At 56.4% G+C, this 14,160-nt stretch overlaps 1 protein-coding gene across 49 annotated transcripts in view; it reads left to right on the forward strand.

Annotated features, from left to right (window-relative positions):
* Nucleotides 1-14,160, forward strand: part of NFASC (neurofascin) — a 175,400-nt gene that overhangs the window by 127,288 nt on the left and 33,952 nt on the right. For 20 of the 49 annotated variants that reach the window (XM_023640382.2, XM_070266516.1, XM_023640364.2 and 17 more), the window contains 12 exons: nt 709-852; nt 1,493-1,604; nt 1,968-2,134; nt 2,603-2,750; nt 3,985-4,109; nt 5,046-5,090; nt 6,191-6,292; nt 6,583-6,780; nt 7,580-7,650; nt 9,020-9,242; nt 11,248-11,363; nt 13,029-13,233. In XM_023640382.2, the coding sequence (XP_023496150.2) occupies nt 709-852; nt 1,493-1,604; nt 1,968-2,134; nt 2,603-2,750; nt 3,985-4,109; nt 5,046-5,090; nt 6,191-6,292; nt 6,583-6,780; nt 7,580-7,650; nt 9,020-9,242; nt 11,248-11,363; nt 13,029-13,233 (1,656 nt within the window). Of the gene's footprint in view, nt 1-708; nt 853-1,492; nt 1,605-1,967; nt 2,135-2,602; nt 2,751-3,984; nt 4,154-5,045; nt 5,091-6,190; nt 6,293-6,582; nt 6,781-7,579; nt 7,651-9,019; nt 9,243-11,247; nt 11,364-13,028; nt 13,234-14,160 lie in introns of those variants that run through there. The other 29 variants (XM_070266504.1, XM_014739511.3, XM_070266527.1 and 26 more) reach the window with 4 other exon arrangements.

Here is a 14,160-nt window from a genome sequence, read left to right on the forward strand (position 1 = left end):
GAACCAGGAAGAAATGTTCTCTCGGTTTAGGGTCCATTTCTTGGGATGATCAGTGGCTTCGGCAAATGCAAGGACTCATTTAGTTTTCAGGAGGCATTGGCTTATGGTTGTGGGTTCCACTCTGTGACTGTTGAAGAATGCTCTTCCCAGAGGGTGGGAAGGTGGTGGCTCCCATCCAGTTGTATGTTGCTTTGTCCCTTTCAAAACACATATAAGTACATGCACGTTGGGTTAAAATAATAACGAATAATAATTGGCTTGTGCCAGGCCCCCTGCTAATGACTTTATACATATGTGAAATCTCAGGTCATCCCCATTAAAACCCCACAAGGTGCCGTGTTATCCTTATTCTGCAGACAAGGAAACTGAAGCTGAGGCGGATTGAATAACGCTGCCGGGTGATGCGGTTAGAATTCAAACCCCTTTCTGTCTCCACAGCTCATACTGTCAGCCACACCCGCCCGGTTACCTTATAGGTAGAGCAGGGAGTCATATCCCTGTCGGACACATTGAGAAATGACCTCTAGGACGTTCAGTGGTCGGCCGAGGTCACAGAGCGAGGTGATGGAGGAGCCAGAAGCTGAGTCTTCTGGGAGCCGCCCGGTGCTGCTGCTTCCACAGCCCCCAAGTCCAGCTACCCAGTCCCCCACGGTGCCCTTCATCCTGCCCTCCCCCATTTCTCACGAGAAGCATCTTTCCTGTCTGCAGCGGCACCACCCAACCCAAACCGAGAGGTGGCCGGGGACACCATCATCTTCCGGGACACGCAGATCAGCAGCAGGGCCGTGTACCAGTGCAACACGTCCAACGAGCACGGCTACCTGCTGGCCAACGCCTTCGTCAGCGTGCTGGGTGAGCACCCCCACCCACCTGCCCGGGGCCTCCCAGGCCTGCTCCATCACAGCCACACTCTCTTCTCCTGACATCAGCCAGGCTGGCTGGGAGGGAAGAGCAGCAGGCTGGGAGAAGCATGGAGACCGAAATGAGATTTACAGGGCGGATGGAGGACTTAAAATCCAGAGTTAATCCCCTGCTAGAAGTCAGTCTTGGTCTTCACCTTCCCTGATGAGAGAGAGAGTGGACCAGTCTCATCTCCTTGGTGTGTCCATGTTGATGCTCCCTGGGTTCCCAGAGGGTCTCAGCGGGGAATGGTTCTGAGTGTGTTTGTGGCACTCCCAGAGCAGAGAGAGGGCGGACGGGCAGGGGCAGCTAGTAGATGTGGAGGCTGTGGAGGGGCAGGTGCAGAAGCCGCTGCATAATTCGGGGAAACCCTTTGCAAAAGCTAGATTGGATGTAGGGTAGATTGAGGGCCAGTGGATAAGCTGTCTCCTTCCTCACCTCATCTTTAGAAGCTTCTAAAAGGAGGGAGGTCCGCAGGGCAAGGTGGCCTTGGAAAGTTACTGTAGGGAGAAGGCTCATAGAGATAAGAGCAAAGGGGAAGATATGGAAGAGTCAGACTCCTCACCCAAGACGAGTTCTCTGGGAATTGCAGACGTGCCACCTCGGATGCTGTCACCGCGGAACCAGCTTATTAGGGTGATCCTGTACAACCGGACGCGGCTGGACTGCCCATTCTTTGGGTCCCCCATTCCCACGCTCCGTTGGTATGTTCCAAGAGACCAGGCCTCCCCCACAGGGGTCCTCTGTCTCACCTTGCTCGTTCCCATCTGGCCCATAATAGGTATTCAGCAAGATGTGGGAACCTTAAAGGGTCGAAGCTGGGAGGAAGTTGGCAGGTCATCTGGGTCAACCCCTTTATTGTGCAAAGAAGGAAACTGAGGCCCAGAGAGGGGCAGAGACTTGCAGGGCCACCCAGTTGTTGGAGCAGACCCTCCAAGGCTCAGGGCTCCAGACTCCTAGCATGGGCCTCCTTCCTGTGTCCTCACGGTCGCTCAAGTGGTTGCTGCCCTGCTCCCTTGGGCCGGTCCTTTCTCAGGATGCTGTGTGTTCTGCTGCTCTGTTGTGAGGTTTAAGAATGGACAAGGAAGCAACCTGGATGGAGGCAACTACCATGTCTATGAGAATGGCAGTCTGGAAATCAAGATGATCCACAAAGAGGACCAAGGCATCTACACCTGCGTTGCCACTAACATCCTGGGCAAGGCAGAAAACCAGGTCCGCCTGGAAGTCAAAGGTAAAGGAGAGATTCCTGGAGGACAGGGCGAGCCAGGGAAGCCATCTCCTCATGGTCGTCCATGGTGATGGTCACTTTGAAAATGCACCACACCTCATGCTTAATCCCTCCCTGTGGGGCAGGGCGACCTCCCAGAACTTCCAGCTGCCCCAGGTGCTGGGAACACCGGGTCATTTTATTATCAGCCCGGTCCAGATGGAATTAGGAAGGCATACCTGCTGCCCACACAAATGCCCTGCCGCCCAGAAATTGCACCGTACGTTCCTGAGCCAGACAGGCAGGCTTGGGGACTGTTTACCCTGAGATTGCCCACAGCAGGCCTCCCTGAGCTCATACAGCTGAATGCTCTTTCTGCTGCCTTCCATGGCCGGTCCAAGCTTGAGGTCATGCATATATCACACTGTGTGGCCACACGGGGGTGGTGGGGAGAGAACGTGTTGGTGATGAGCTCCTGGGGCCTCTCCACAGACCCCACCAGGATCTTTCGGATGCCTGAGGACCAGGTTGCCAAGAGGGGCACCACGGTGCAGCTGGAGTGCCGGGTGAAGCACGACCCCTCCCTGAAGCTCACAGTGTCCTGGCTGAAGGATGACGAGCCGCTCTACATCGGGAACAGGTTTCTGCTCCTCCTCTGCCTGCTGCTAGTTTGCGGGCATGCTCTCTCCCTTGCCCTTGGTGACACATTAAAGAAGCCAGGGACGGAGAACCTGTGCATGTGTGTCACAGAGGAGCTGCTGAACAGGGCGTCTCAGCCTTTGTGCCTCCCCCACCCCGGCTTTCTCCCTCTCTCCCGTCGTCTCTCCGCTTCTCTCTCCTCTCTTTCCCACTCCTTTCTCTCTCCACTGCTCTCCTGCTCTCCCCTCCCTCCTCCTCTCTTCCTTCTCCCTTTCTTTTGACCCCTCCCTTCCTCCTCTTTGGCATCACGGCCAGGACTCCGCTCCATCCTCTCAGCCCTGCTTGCAGTGCCCCTGTTGTCCGGCAGAGGGCAGGGTTGGCCCGAGCCCACAATGACCCTGTGGTCGGCGTGGTTCTCAGCCCTGACTGCCCTCAGGGATGCTTTTATTTGACCCACGCCTGCCCCTTCTCTCAACTAAATCCCAGACTGAAATTTAATTGTCATGGGGGGGAGGGCCCAGGCGCTGATAGCGTTTCAGAATCCCCACAGGTGTTTCTAGTGTGCACTCGGGGTTGAGAGGGCTGATCCTGCCTCCCCCAACAGGGCTCTTTGCTGTACCCTCTTCCATCTGGGGGCAGCTTCTGTCCAGCCATCACCTGGTTTTTGGCAGGGGTGTGCCCTGCAGTCAGCTGCAGGCACCCCAGCCCTCTGTTGGTGCTCACAGCCTGCCCTGCTCTTTGGTGCCCCCCTCCGTGTGTGGGACAGTTCAGAGGAGCCGGCACCTGGCCTGAGCCTGGGTGCAGAGACCTGTCTGGGCTGAAGACAGAGCTGGAAGTCCTGGAAAAGAAGGGGCACCAATCTGCCTTTTGGCGAGGGTGCCTAACTGGGCCCTAATTTCAGAGGGAGCACAGCACAAGAAAGCCACAGAACAGACCCAGCGTGGAACTGGAGGACAGCCTGGTCAGGGCCACTTGGGCTCCACCCACTTTCTTTCTCCCTCCATCCAGCACCTACATGACTGTGAGGACCCTGCCTCTCAACGCATTGAAATGGAGCCTCACGTCCCCTAGGAGCAGCTGTGGCTGCCCAGCCCAGCCCGTGACGCTGTCCTCTCCCTTCCAGTTGGCCATCCCCCTCCAGGGAGAAAGCAGCGGCCCCCCCAGCCCCCCCCCCCCGCCTCTCCCTTTGCTGTGCCTCCACCCGCCTCCTCCGACCACTCCTGGTCCCTTTGCAGGATGAAGAAGGAAGATGACTCCCTGACCATCTTTGGTGTGGCGGAGCGGGACCAGGGCAGTTACACCTGCGTCGCCAGCACTGAGCTGGACCAAGACCTGGCCAAGGCCTACCTCACCGTGCTAGGTAACTGCTGCTGCCCATGCTGGCACTGACCTCCCCTCCTGTCCCCACCCCTTCCCGCCGCCAGAGAAACCCTGACGGTTCTGAGCGCAGCATCCGTGGTCAGCGGGCCGGCCCCACGTGGTGCTCTGCTGCCTGTTGATTTAGGGCTTAGGAAGCTGCTCCCTTCACAGCAAGCTGTGCCGGCCGGCCTAGCTCCTGAGTGTGATCGTCAGCCCCCAGTCCTCAGCTGACGGGGGCCTGACAGAGAGGGAAGTGGATGGGGTTCCTGTTGAGATCATTTTACCAATTTTACCGCTAACTCTAAACCACCACGTCAATTAAAATGACCCGTTCTTGAAGCAAGACTGAATTTCGTGTTTGTCCTTCCAACACCGTCTGCTGTCCTTACATGCCTTCCCGCCCTGCCCCCGTTTCTTGAGGGGATTTCACGGAGAGCCACGCACTTAGCAAGACCATCCCATCTTGTCCAGGCCGGACTGTGAATACCCAGCCGTCCCAAGCCCCAGGGGAAGGCAGCCTCTCATGCCCACTGAAGTAAATCCCGTTAGCACTCCTCATCTGTCCTCTCCCTGGACACCTGCTGCCATTCCTGTGGGCACGCCCTTGTCCTCTCCCTGGGCACCTCCTGCCATTCCTGTGGGTGCACCCTTGTCTCCTCTGCAGCGGAGGAGCAGTTGCGGGAGTGGTGGGCCCAGGATGGGAAGGAGAGAGAGGTTCTGCCCCAGCCACGGGGACCACAGGAGGCCTCCCTGAGGGTGAGGGTCTCCGTGGAAGGAGGACGAAGCTGTGCCTGGAACACCTCAGCCCAGGGGCAGCTATTGCATCTCGGCTGCCTGTTCCCACCCTTCTAGAACACCTTTAGCCCCAGATAAACTGCTAACCTGGATAACCCATCAGATAACCTGCTAACCTGGATAACCCATCTTACCTTTGCAGCTGATCAGGCCACTCCAACTAACCGTCTGGCTGCCCTGCCCAAAGGTAACGCGTACTAATCACGAGCCCTCGCCGGCCTCTCCAGCGTTGGGCGGGGGGGCATGCAGGACAGGGTGTGCTGTGTGCAGGCAGGCGGGTCATGCTCCCACCCCCTGCCATCGGTCCCATGCGCCCTCCCTGGGCCTGTCACAGCCCTGCTCCCCACCTTGGGGCGCCTGCTCTCTTCCACCAGCCTGGTCTCAGAATTCTGTAAGGTCCCGTCAGGAAGGCCCACTTTGAATTATCCATAAGCCCCTCTTTTTTGCAGCCTCTCCACATCTGCTACTGTACACCCATTTACAATCTACACACGTGTGCACACGCACAAATGTGGGCTCATGTGACTCACCTTCCAGATCCTTCCAGTAACTGTCCACAATGTGGAGATAGCTGGTTCAAGGAACCAGGATGGGGAAAAGTCATGGCCCACCCCGCCTGCCCCAGTCAGTGGCTGGATAGCTTTATCCCCAGGCCAGGATGGCGCTCACCCCCACTAAGGGAGTTCAGTGAGACTGGAGCCCCCAAAATGTGCCGCCCCTGCCCTCTGGACGCCTGCCGGGCTCTCTGTCCTGCGTCCATCACTGAAACTCCTAGACTAGCCCCCCTCGCCTCCCTGGCCCAGGCCTCTGTCTGTGGACCTCCCACCTCTCTAACCGGGCTGCCTCCTCAGCACGCCACACACCCTCCTGGCTCCTGCCCGTCCCGCCAGAGCCTTGGGACACAGAGTAGAAGATAATTATGACAAAATGAGGCAATCCCACACCTCCTCACTGGCTTAAACATGGGTCTAATGAAAAGGGCAGCATTTCCCAAATGCATGCACCCTGAGAATCCCCACAGAAGTGGGGTGCGCTGGCCCACTTCTCTCTGGGGCCTACATTCTTCTGTACTCTGGGGAGGCTGGAATTTGAGGTCTCCTCTTTGTTCTTTCTCAGCCCCCTGAGGGAAGGGGGTGGTCCCTGCCCTGACCCGCCAGGCAGGCTGGGTGGTGACCTCAGCCCGTCAGGCACCTGTCCATAGGACAGTGTCCGGGGCTGGGGCCGGCACCAGAGTGGGCCTGCTCTGACTCACGAGTCCTGTGTGGTGTCTTCTCCCTCTGCTGCCAGGACGGCCAGACAGACCCCGGGACCTGGAGCTCACTGACCTGGCTGAGAGGAGTGTGAGGCTCACCTGGATCCCAGGGGATGACAACAATAGCCCCATCACAGGTCAGCCAGGGGCCCTGGGCTCCAATTCAGAGGAGAGGGATGGTAGCAGCCTGGAAGCCAGAGGCCTTGCCCTGGCTGCTGGACCCACTTCTTCCTCACTGCACGTTGCCCTAGGCTATTCACAGCCGGCTTGGAGGCCTCCGCTTCCTTTTAGTGTTTTGGGCGGGGTTCTTCCTGTGCCTTTGTTTACCTAAGGGAGATTAGAAAGACTAGTGGAAACCACAAGGAAGTGCTCTTAGAAAGAACTCTGCCAACTCAGCTCCTACAACAGCTCAGTCTCGCCCATTCAGACTATGTCGTCCAGTTTGAAGAGGACCAGTTCCAGCCAGGGGTCTGGCATGACCATTCCAAGTTCCCAGGCAGTGTCAACTCAGCTGTCCTCCAGCTGTCCCCATATGTCAACTACCAGTTCCGGGTCATTGCCATCAACGAGGTCGGCAGCAGCCACCCCAGCCTCCCATCTGAGCGCTACCGAACCAGCGGAGCACGTGAGTACTCGGAGGCTAGCAGAAGGTGTTAGGACCGAGTGCCAGTCCCCAGACGCACGAATTGGGGCAAGTGACGTAACCTCTCCAAGGGTCGGCTTCCTCACCTGTGAAACAGAGAATGCTAACACCACCTCCATCGTGGGCTGTTGTGAGGATGGCGTTTGAAAAGGCAGTTCAGGTACTTACCGTAATGCCTGGCATATAGTAAGTGCACCATAAATGTTGACTGTCATTTTTATTATTACTAACATTGTTAATAATTCTTAATGATCTGCTTCAAAGGGAAGAGGCATGGCAAAGATTTGCAGTAGAAATATATAATCTGGTGTTATATCAGATTTCTTCTCCTAACACACTTGGTTAGTGTTTAGATTTCTGAAATCATGCCAGCTCATTGAGGGTGGTGATGCTCCCTAAAAATGTTAAAGGCCACGGATACACCAGTCTAGTATTAAACATATTTAGTGGATAATCCACGAAGGGGATAACGCACACTGAGTTGGCTGTATTGATCATCTAAAGTACGGACAGCCTTATGATAAATGCTGTCTAGTAAGGGATTAAAATTCAAAAGAAATTAGCCCTGCTTTGAGGGTTTACATCTTAGCTGGGAAGGCACATCATACGCATGAGAAAAAGGCACAGAGAGTTCAGTTGCCTGTGGGACAGAGTATGCAGGGAGATGCTGAGAAAAGATGGAGTGTAGAAGGGACCAGTCAGGCGGGAGGGAGAGAGATTGCTTACTGTGCCCTGGAAAGGCACAAATTGGACTTGAACTTTGCATCCATTTGGGTTCCAGCCCCTGAGTCTAATCCCGCTGATGTGAAGGGAGAGGGGACCAGAAAAAACAACATGGAGATCACGTGGACGGTAAGAGTCCCTCCCAGCCCCCCCCCTTGATGGGCCTGCTCACCTGGCAGGTGTGCCTGGGAGCCCTCACCCTTTCACCCTTCAGACCCCAAGGCCACAGGGTGGCTCAGACTACCTGGCTGGCTTGGTGGCCACTTTTCTCAGAGTTGGGCACCCAGAACCAAACAGGAGCACCTCTAAGAGAGAGATTTGAGGCAGGAGACAGGAGCAGAGGGGACCGAGGGACATAGACTGCCAGCCGCGGCAAACTCAGAGAGTACCAGCAAGGTAGAAGGGACTTCTTTAAAGGGGGCGGGATTCCGGCGAGACTCTAGGAGAGATTTCGCCTAAACACTAGTACCTAACTTTCGTGTGACCTGGGGTCCTTTCACTGGAGAGTGTTGGGGGCGGGGAGAGACCAGCATCGGAGGCATTTTCCAGCAGAGACCTTCTCTGAGTCCAGGAACGGACTATATGACTCAAAAGGCTCTCTTTAGGCCAGGATTGGAAGAATCTCATCTTCTCCTTTGCTCACTGACTACATTTTCCAAACCAAAACTGGGGTGTGTGGCCTCAAAATGACTTTTTCAAACCACTTCCAAGTCTAAGATGCACATTCTCCCTCTGAAATATTCACCTTTCTGCATTGTTGCCATGAGCAACGGAAGCCTGGAGATCTGGTTTTTGGAATCATGACCATCACCGTCTTGCGAGGGCCTGGTCTCACAGCCTTGGCAACTGGGCTGAGTCTGGGTTCAAGACACTGGAACTCATCTTTGGGACCTTGCAAGGCTTGGTTCTTGGTCTGCAGCTCTGTACTGCAGGCTCCCAGGGGACTGCTTCTTGGAGCAGGCCCCTAGGGAACAAAGAACAGAGTGACAGCCACTCTTAGCTCTGACCTCTTATGAAGGACAAGACAGACATGCATGGATTTGATAGGACTGAGATGAGTTCTGGAATTTCAAGTTCATTGACAGGAGGCATGCCATGGCTAAACCAAAACTCATCCCTTTGCAACTTGGAGAATGTTGTATTATTGTGCATCTCTTGTCTTCTTGTTGCTCAGTCGTAGGCAGGAGTCTTGTTGGAAGGAGAGCTTTTGCTCCCTGCACACTTGCAGATGTGGGTAGCCCTGGGAGTCAGAGTGACTAGGTCCTAGGTGAAGCCTTTGTCCCAGAAAACTTACATGCTGCTGAATTCACAGGATTCTGGCCTTTTGGGGGACTCAGTGAGGTACGACTCAGAGTTGTCCTCCCAACTCTGCAAGGGGCTGGCCATTGTTGGGCAGATCGAGGAGGGGTGCCAGGCACAGAAAGAGAGTGCAAACTGTAGGGGGGTCAGGCTCCTCGCCTGCACCCCCCCACCCTGCCGTCCATGTCTTCCTGCTCAGCCCATGAATGCCACCTCCGCCTTTGGCCCCAACCTGCGCTACATCGTGAAGTGGCGGCGGAGAGAGACTCGAGAGAGCTGGAACAACGTCACAGTGTGGGGCTCCCGCTACGTGGTGGGTCAGACCCCTGTCTATGTGCCCTACGAGATCCGAGTCCAGGCCGAAAATGACTTTGGGAAGGGCCCTGAGCCAGACACGGTCATCGGTTACTCCGGAGAAGATTGTGAGTACCCTCCCCCGTCCCCGACGTGGGACCCTGTCAGCTGGGCTCCACAAGGCCACCCTCAAAGACCAGGAATCTCAGGGTGGGTTCTGGGACTTCCAAGACCATCCTGGGAGGACAGCACTTCCCAGGAAAGAGAAATCCCCTACAGCACCTGAAGCAGACGGGCCCCTGGTAGTGTCAGGAGCGGACGTGTTATCGTCTGCACACTAGTAAGAATTACCGAACGTCATCACCTGGCCCGATATGCTCATTTTATGGATGTCACACCGAGCCCCTGCGGGGGAAAACCTTTGCCAATATTACAATAATAAATATCAGGCTTGAAAATAGAACCCAGGCCTTCTGATCTCCCCCATGGCCAAGCCTGGCTAGCACCAGCAGACTCCAGGACTGTCCATCCCAAAGAGCCATAATTAGACTCCTCCACAGGAAATGGGGCCACAGGCCGACTCCTCCCTGGGCTCCCCAGGGGAAGCCTTGATGGATGGAGACGGTCTGCAGAGCCCCAGACAGGAAGGATCCAGACCAGCACCTGCCAGTATTCCCAGGGTTGCTCTTAGCCCTTCAAATTGAGCATAAAAAGAGCAGTTCTTTGGAGGCTGGCACCGGGCAAATCAACAAGATTCTGGCCATGTCTGTGAAAGTATGTGCCTGGTGGCCTCTCTGTCCCCAGCACATCAACGTAGCAGGCTGCTGAGCAAAGGAGGAGGGTCAGTGGGGGCCCTCATGGTCAGGGAGCTGCATCCCCGGGTGGGTCTGGTCTGATCTAAGAAGAGATCATTAGTGGCTGGGCTGACCAGGAGGAAGGGAGGGTGGGGCCAAAGGGGCAGTGCTGGGGTCAGCAGTGGGGCCGGTGATGGTCATAACCGTGATGGTGAGCAGCGGTGGTTGGGCCCTGTGTCCCATATTCCTGGAGGTGATTATGGATTGGACCCACTCAGGAGATAAGCAGAGGGGATCAGCAGCCCCTCTGTCCATCCCACCCCGCATCTTCATGGTGGCAGACACTTCCGGACAGGAGACCTGTGGGGACTGGACGGTAAGTGTGGGATGGGCAGCGTCTAGTCACAGACTTCATGGGCACGCCACTTCCACTGCATCCGTCTGCCCCCGCAGCCTGTGCTCCGATGAGTTAGAGGGGATGGGGCAGAACGGCTTTTGCAGCAGAGTGGAGAAAAAGGGGGCTGAGAATCAGTTATGGAGGAGAGAGTAACCCTCCCTCTCCAGGTGGTCACAGGATCAGATCCCCTTCCTGAACGAGGTTAGGGCATCTTCAGTCTGTGGGTAATGTTCCCTGCAGGGTCTTGGCAGGAAACGGATGTCACTCACAGGGGACTATTTCTAATGTAAGGACAGGGCTAGAGGGGAAACAGCAAGGTGTGGTGAACCACCTGGAGGGGTAGCCACGGCAGGACTCCATGATACCGCTCTGAGCCTTGAATGGGCAGGAGACGGTGAGTCTCCACGGCCAGCGAGGCCTACCCACAGGAGCCGTGGCCTAGGTAAGAGAGTGCCACGCTGTCAGCCTGCAGCCCTGTCAAGAGGCAGCCAGGGGAATAGATGCCCTCCCTCCCTCTCCTCCTGCCCTGGCGTCTCCTTTATGGTGCCTCCCATTGGGCAAGCCCATCCAGAAGCCTGAGAACAAGGGAACTGAGCTGACGCAGTCCAGAGAGGGCAGCCTCTGGGGCATGGAGCAGGGTGGGGAAGGGTGGAGAAGGGATGGAGGGGCAATTGGAGAATGCCTGGCACACAAAGGTAGCAAATAGTTGTCCCCAAACCTCTTGGCAGATCCCTCCCATCTGGACTGCCCCCTTTTGTCCTGAGCCTTGCCCGACTCCTCCAAACACAGTCTGATAGAGGCGGCAAGCCCTGCCCTCAGGGAGTACCCAGTGTCCAGAGTAGGCTGCTGTCCAGATCAGCAGAAAGCAAGTCTGAGGGGAGGCCTAGAGTCCAGGCGGCGGCCCTGCCGGCATAACCAGCTCTCTGTCCCAACACGTTGCAGATCCCAGGGCTGCGCCCACCGACGTTAAAATCCGAGTGCTGAACAGCACGGCCATCAGCCTTCAGTGGAACCGCGTCTACTCCGACACGGTCCAGGGCCTGCTCAGAGAGTACCGAGTGAGGAAGCCAGCTCCCAGCCCCGCCTAACCGCCAGCTCGCTAACCAGGGCCAGGGGGTAGCAGATGCGGGCCGTAACATATTTGGAGGGGGTCCTAGGGATAGTTATTGGATCCAGAGTTGACTCAAGAAGATGATGTCTAAGGTTAGCTGTTCAAAAATTTACCCAGAAAAAAATACATGTACCCAGATGTGTCCTGTAACAGATATGCCAAGAGATATGCTCAGCAGAAAGTCACGCGAGGGTGGTGGGTTCGGGCTGACGTCACACAGCACACTGTGTTTGTGATACGCACGTGAGTGGACACACGTGCGTCTCCAGAAGCAGTGTGGAGGCGCCGCTGAGCTACACCCCTCCCCTCTCCTAATGCCATGCGGGCCGCTTGCCTCGCCCCATCTGATTTCCTGAAGCCCCCACTAACAGGCAGAGCCCCTGGAAGGGTGTAGACGTCTGCCCTATTGTCGCAGCCAACTCCAGACTGTCCAGCACGTGGATTGTCAGGACTCTTGGCTCCTCCTGGTCTTTTCTGCCTGTCAGCAGCTTCTGCTCAGTCTTGAAAGGGTGACCCGAGGTGGGGAGAGGGAGAGAAATGCAGAGTATGCGAGGCTCTCCCTTATAAGTAGCTCTATTTAAAAGTTGCTTGGGAAGCGAGGGAGGCTGTGGCCATGGGATAATGCAGATTCTGTGACTAGAGGTCATCGAGAGTTGGCTGGTGGACAATTGGGGGCAGAACGGAGGGGTCGGTGTCTTCTTGGGAGGTGAATTCGGAAAGAGGGCGTGAAGGCACAGTGATGTACACACTTGAACCAACTCTTCCCCGACGCTTGACTGCACCTTAACCTACTCGCCTGGAGAATTTTCTGGCTAAAGCTCCCGTTGGGTCCCCTGCTTAAGTCTGGGCTTCCTCCTTACCTGGCTGTTGGAGGCCCGAGTGATGCTCGTGTGGCAGCCTCTCTGGAGCTCCTTACCCACTGCTGATGAGCCTCGTGCCAGTCTCTCCGCTGCACCTGGGGCACTGCTGCCTTCCACAGGCCAGCCTCTCCCACCCCAGCTCTTACCACCCCACAGCCCGGCATCCCACTGACTTGGACATGTCACCATCCCATCCCTAAAGGTCTTCAAACTATTAAAAGAAACATTTGACTTCACAGGATTAAATCAACCCTTTCTCGTACTCAGACCTCTGGGGTAACCCACTACTTTTCCACTCCTGCCTGCTGCCAATCTAAACCGTACTAATCCAGCTCAAGGGGACGCGACCTGTGAGCATGGAGCAGAGCGCTCCGTGCCTGGACCCTTTGCTCGTGTTTGTGGTTCTGGCATGGACTCCCTGAGCAAGTGGTTCCCCAGCTTGGAAATCAGTCTCATGATGGAGCAGCTCAGCTGTAGGTTTGGCCAACTTGCCTATTCCCCAGAGGGGTGAAATGGCTCAGAAAATGATTGAAACCAAAACCCCTAGTTCTTGTTTGATACCAATTCCTACTCACTAGTGGCTAAAGAAAGGGGACTCCAAGGCCACTCCACCAGCCCTGAGCGGGACTGATGAGGTCATTTGGGATTTGGAGCCTGTGGCAAGCGAAGGGAAGACCGGTCGCTACCACCAGCACTAACTACTAACCCAGCTCTGCCTGGCCGTGCCCTCACGGCCCGCCTCTGTCCTGAAGGCCTACTACTGGAGAGAGAGCAGCTTGCTGAAGAGCTTGTGGGTGTCTCAGAAGAGACAGCAGGCCAGCTTCCCTGGTGACCGCCTCCGCGGCGTGGTGCCCCGCCTCTTCCCCTACAGCAACTACAAGCTGGAGATGGTTGTGGTCAATGGGAGAGGCGATGGGCCTCGCAGTGAGACCAAGGAGTTCACAACCCCAGAAGGAGGTAGGTCTGACCTGCAGCTCCTCAGGGTCGGGCAGGACAAGGGTAGCGATCCGGGGGGCCTGGAGCCGCTCCAGCGTGGCTTGGCACGGACAGCACCAGTTGACCTCTGAGTGACCTCGAGGAGCTCCCACCGTTTCCCCAGCGCACTCCAGCACCGAGGCGGCCTGCCCCAGCAGGAGGTTGTCTCTCGGGAGAAGACTGTGCGGTCTGCTGACGTAATTCCAGACAGGCTATGCAGACTGACGCTCCTGGGCACCATGGGAACCCGGGCTGCCCGACTCCTGAGGCTGAACCGCAGTCACCCTGACCACCCAGAGGCATCTGGTTCGTTTACCAGCACCCAGGACTTTCAGAGCTCTCTCGCCATCGTGATGCAGATGCTCTTGCTGAGATGGGCGGCCTGAGTGTGGGGTGGCCCTTCAGAGGACGTCCTGCCTGCCGCCGGTTTACAGGCCCCTGCTCGGAAGGCGGACGGCTGCACGTCCCCGGCGCGTCCTGCCCATTCTCCTTCGGCGGCTTGGCATTTGCTGGGCCTCTTCTGCTTCTCCTCCCTCCCTTCTCAACTCCCACCTTCCCTGTTTTCCTTCTCCTCTCCTCTGCTCTTCCCTCTGGCTTTCTTTATTCCTGTCTTCCCATCGTCCCTGTTTTGGTTTTCATCATCAGCCTCTCCTCATCACGCACCCCCTGGCACCCTGCCCATGTGTTCCATCTTGGGTTTCTTTCTCCTGCCCTCCGAATCCAGCATTGTTGCTGGGAGGCCTGGGCACTGCAGCCTCTGCACGAAGCCTCCGCAGTCTCAGCTGTAGTTGGTCCCTGCGTGGGACTGACTCTGCCCAGCTTGGAGGTGTCTTTAAGCATCAGAGCCTAACGTGCTGAATCAAGGGTCGTTACTAAAGGGAAACTTGACTGACTTCTTCCCTATTGAGA

Source organism: Equus caballus, chromosome 5 (assembly GCF_041296265.1).
Source record: "Equus caballus isolate H_3958 breed thoroughbred chromosome 5, TB-T2T, whole genome shotgun sequence".
In the NCBI taxonomy this organism is placed as follows: domain Eukaryota; kingdom Metazoa; phylum Chordata; class Mammalia; order Perissodactyla; family Equidae; genus Equus; species Equus caballus.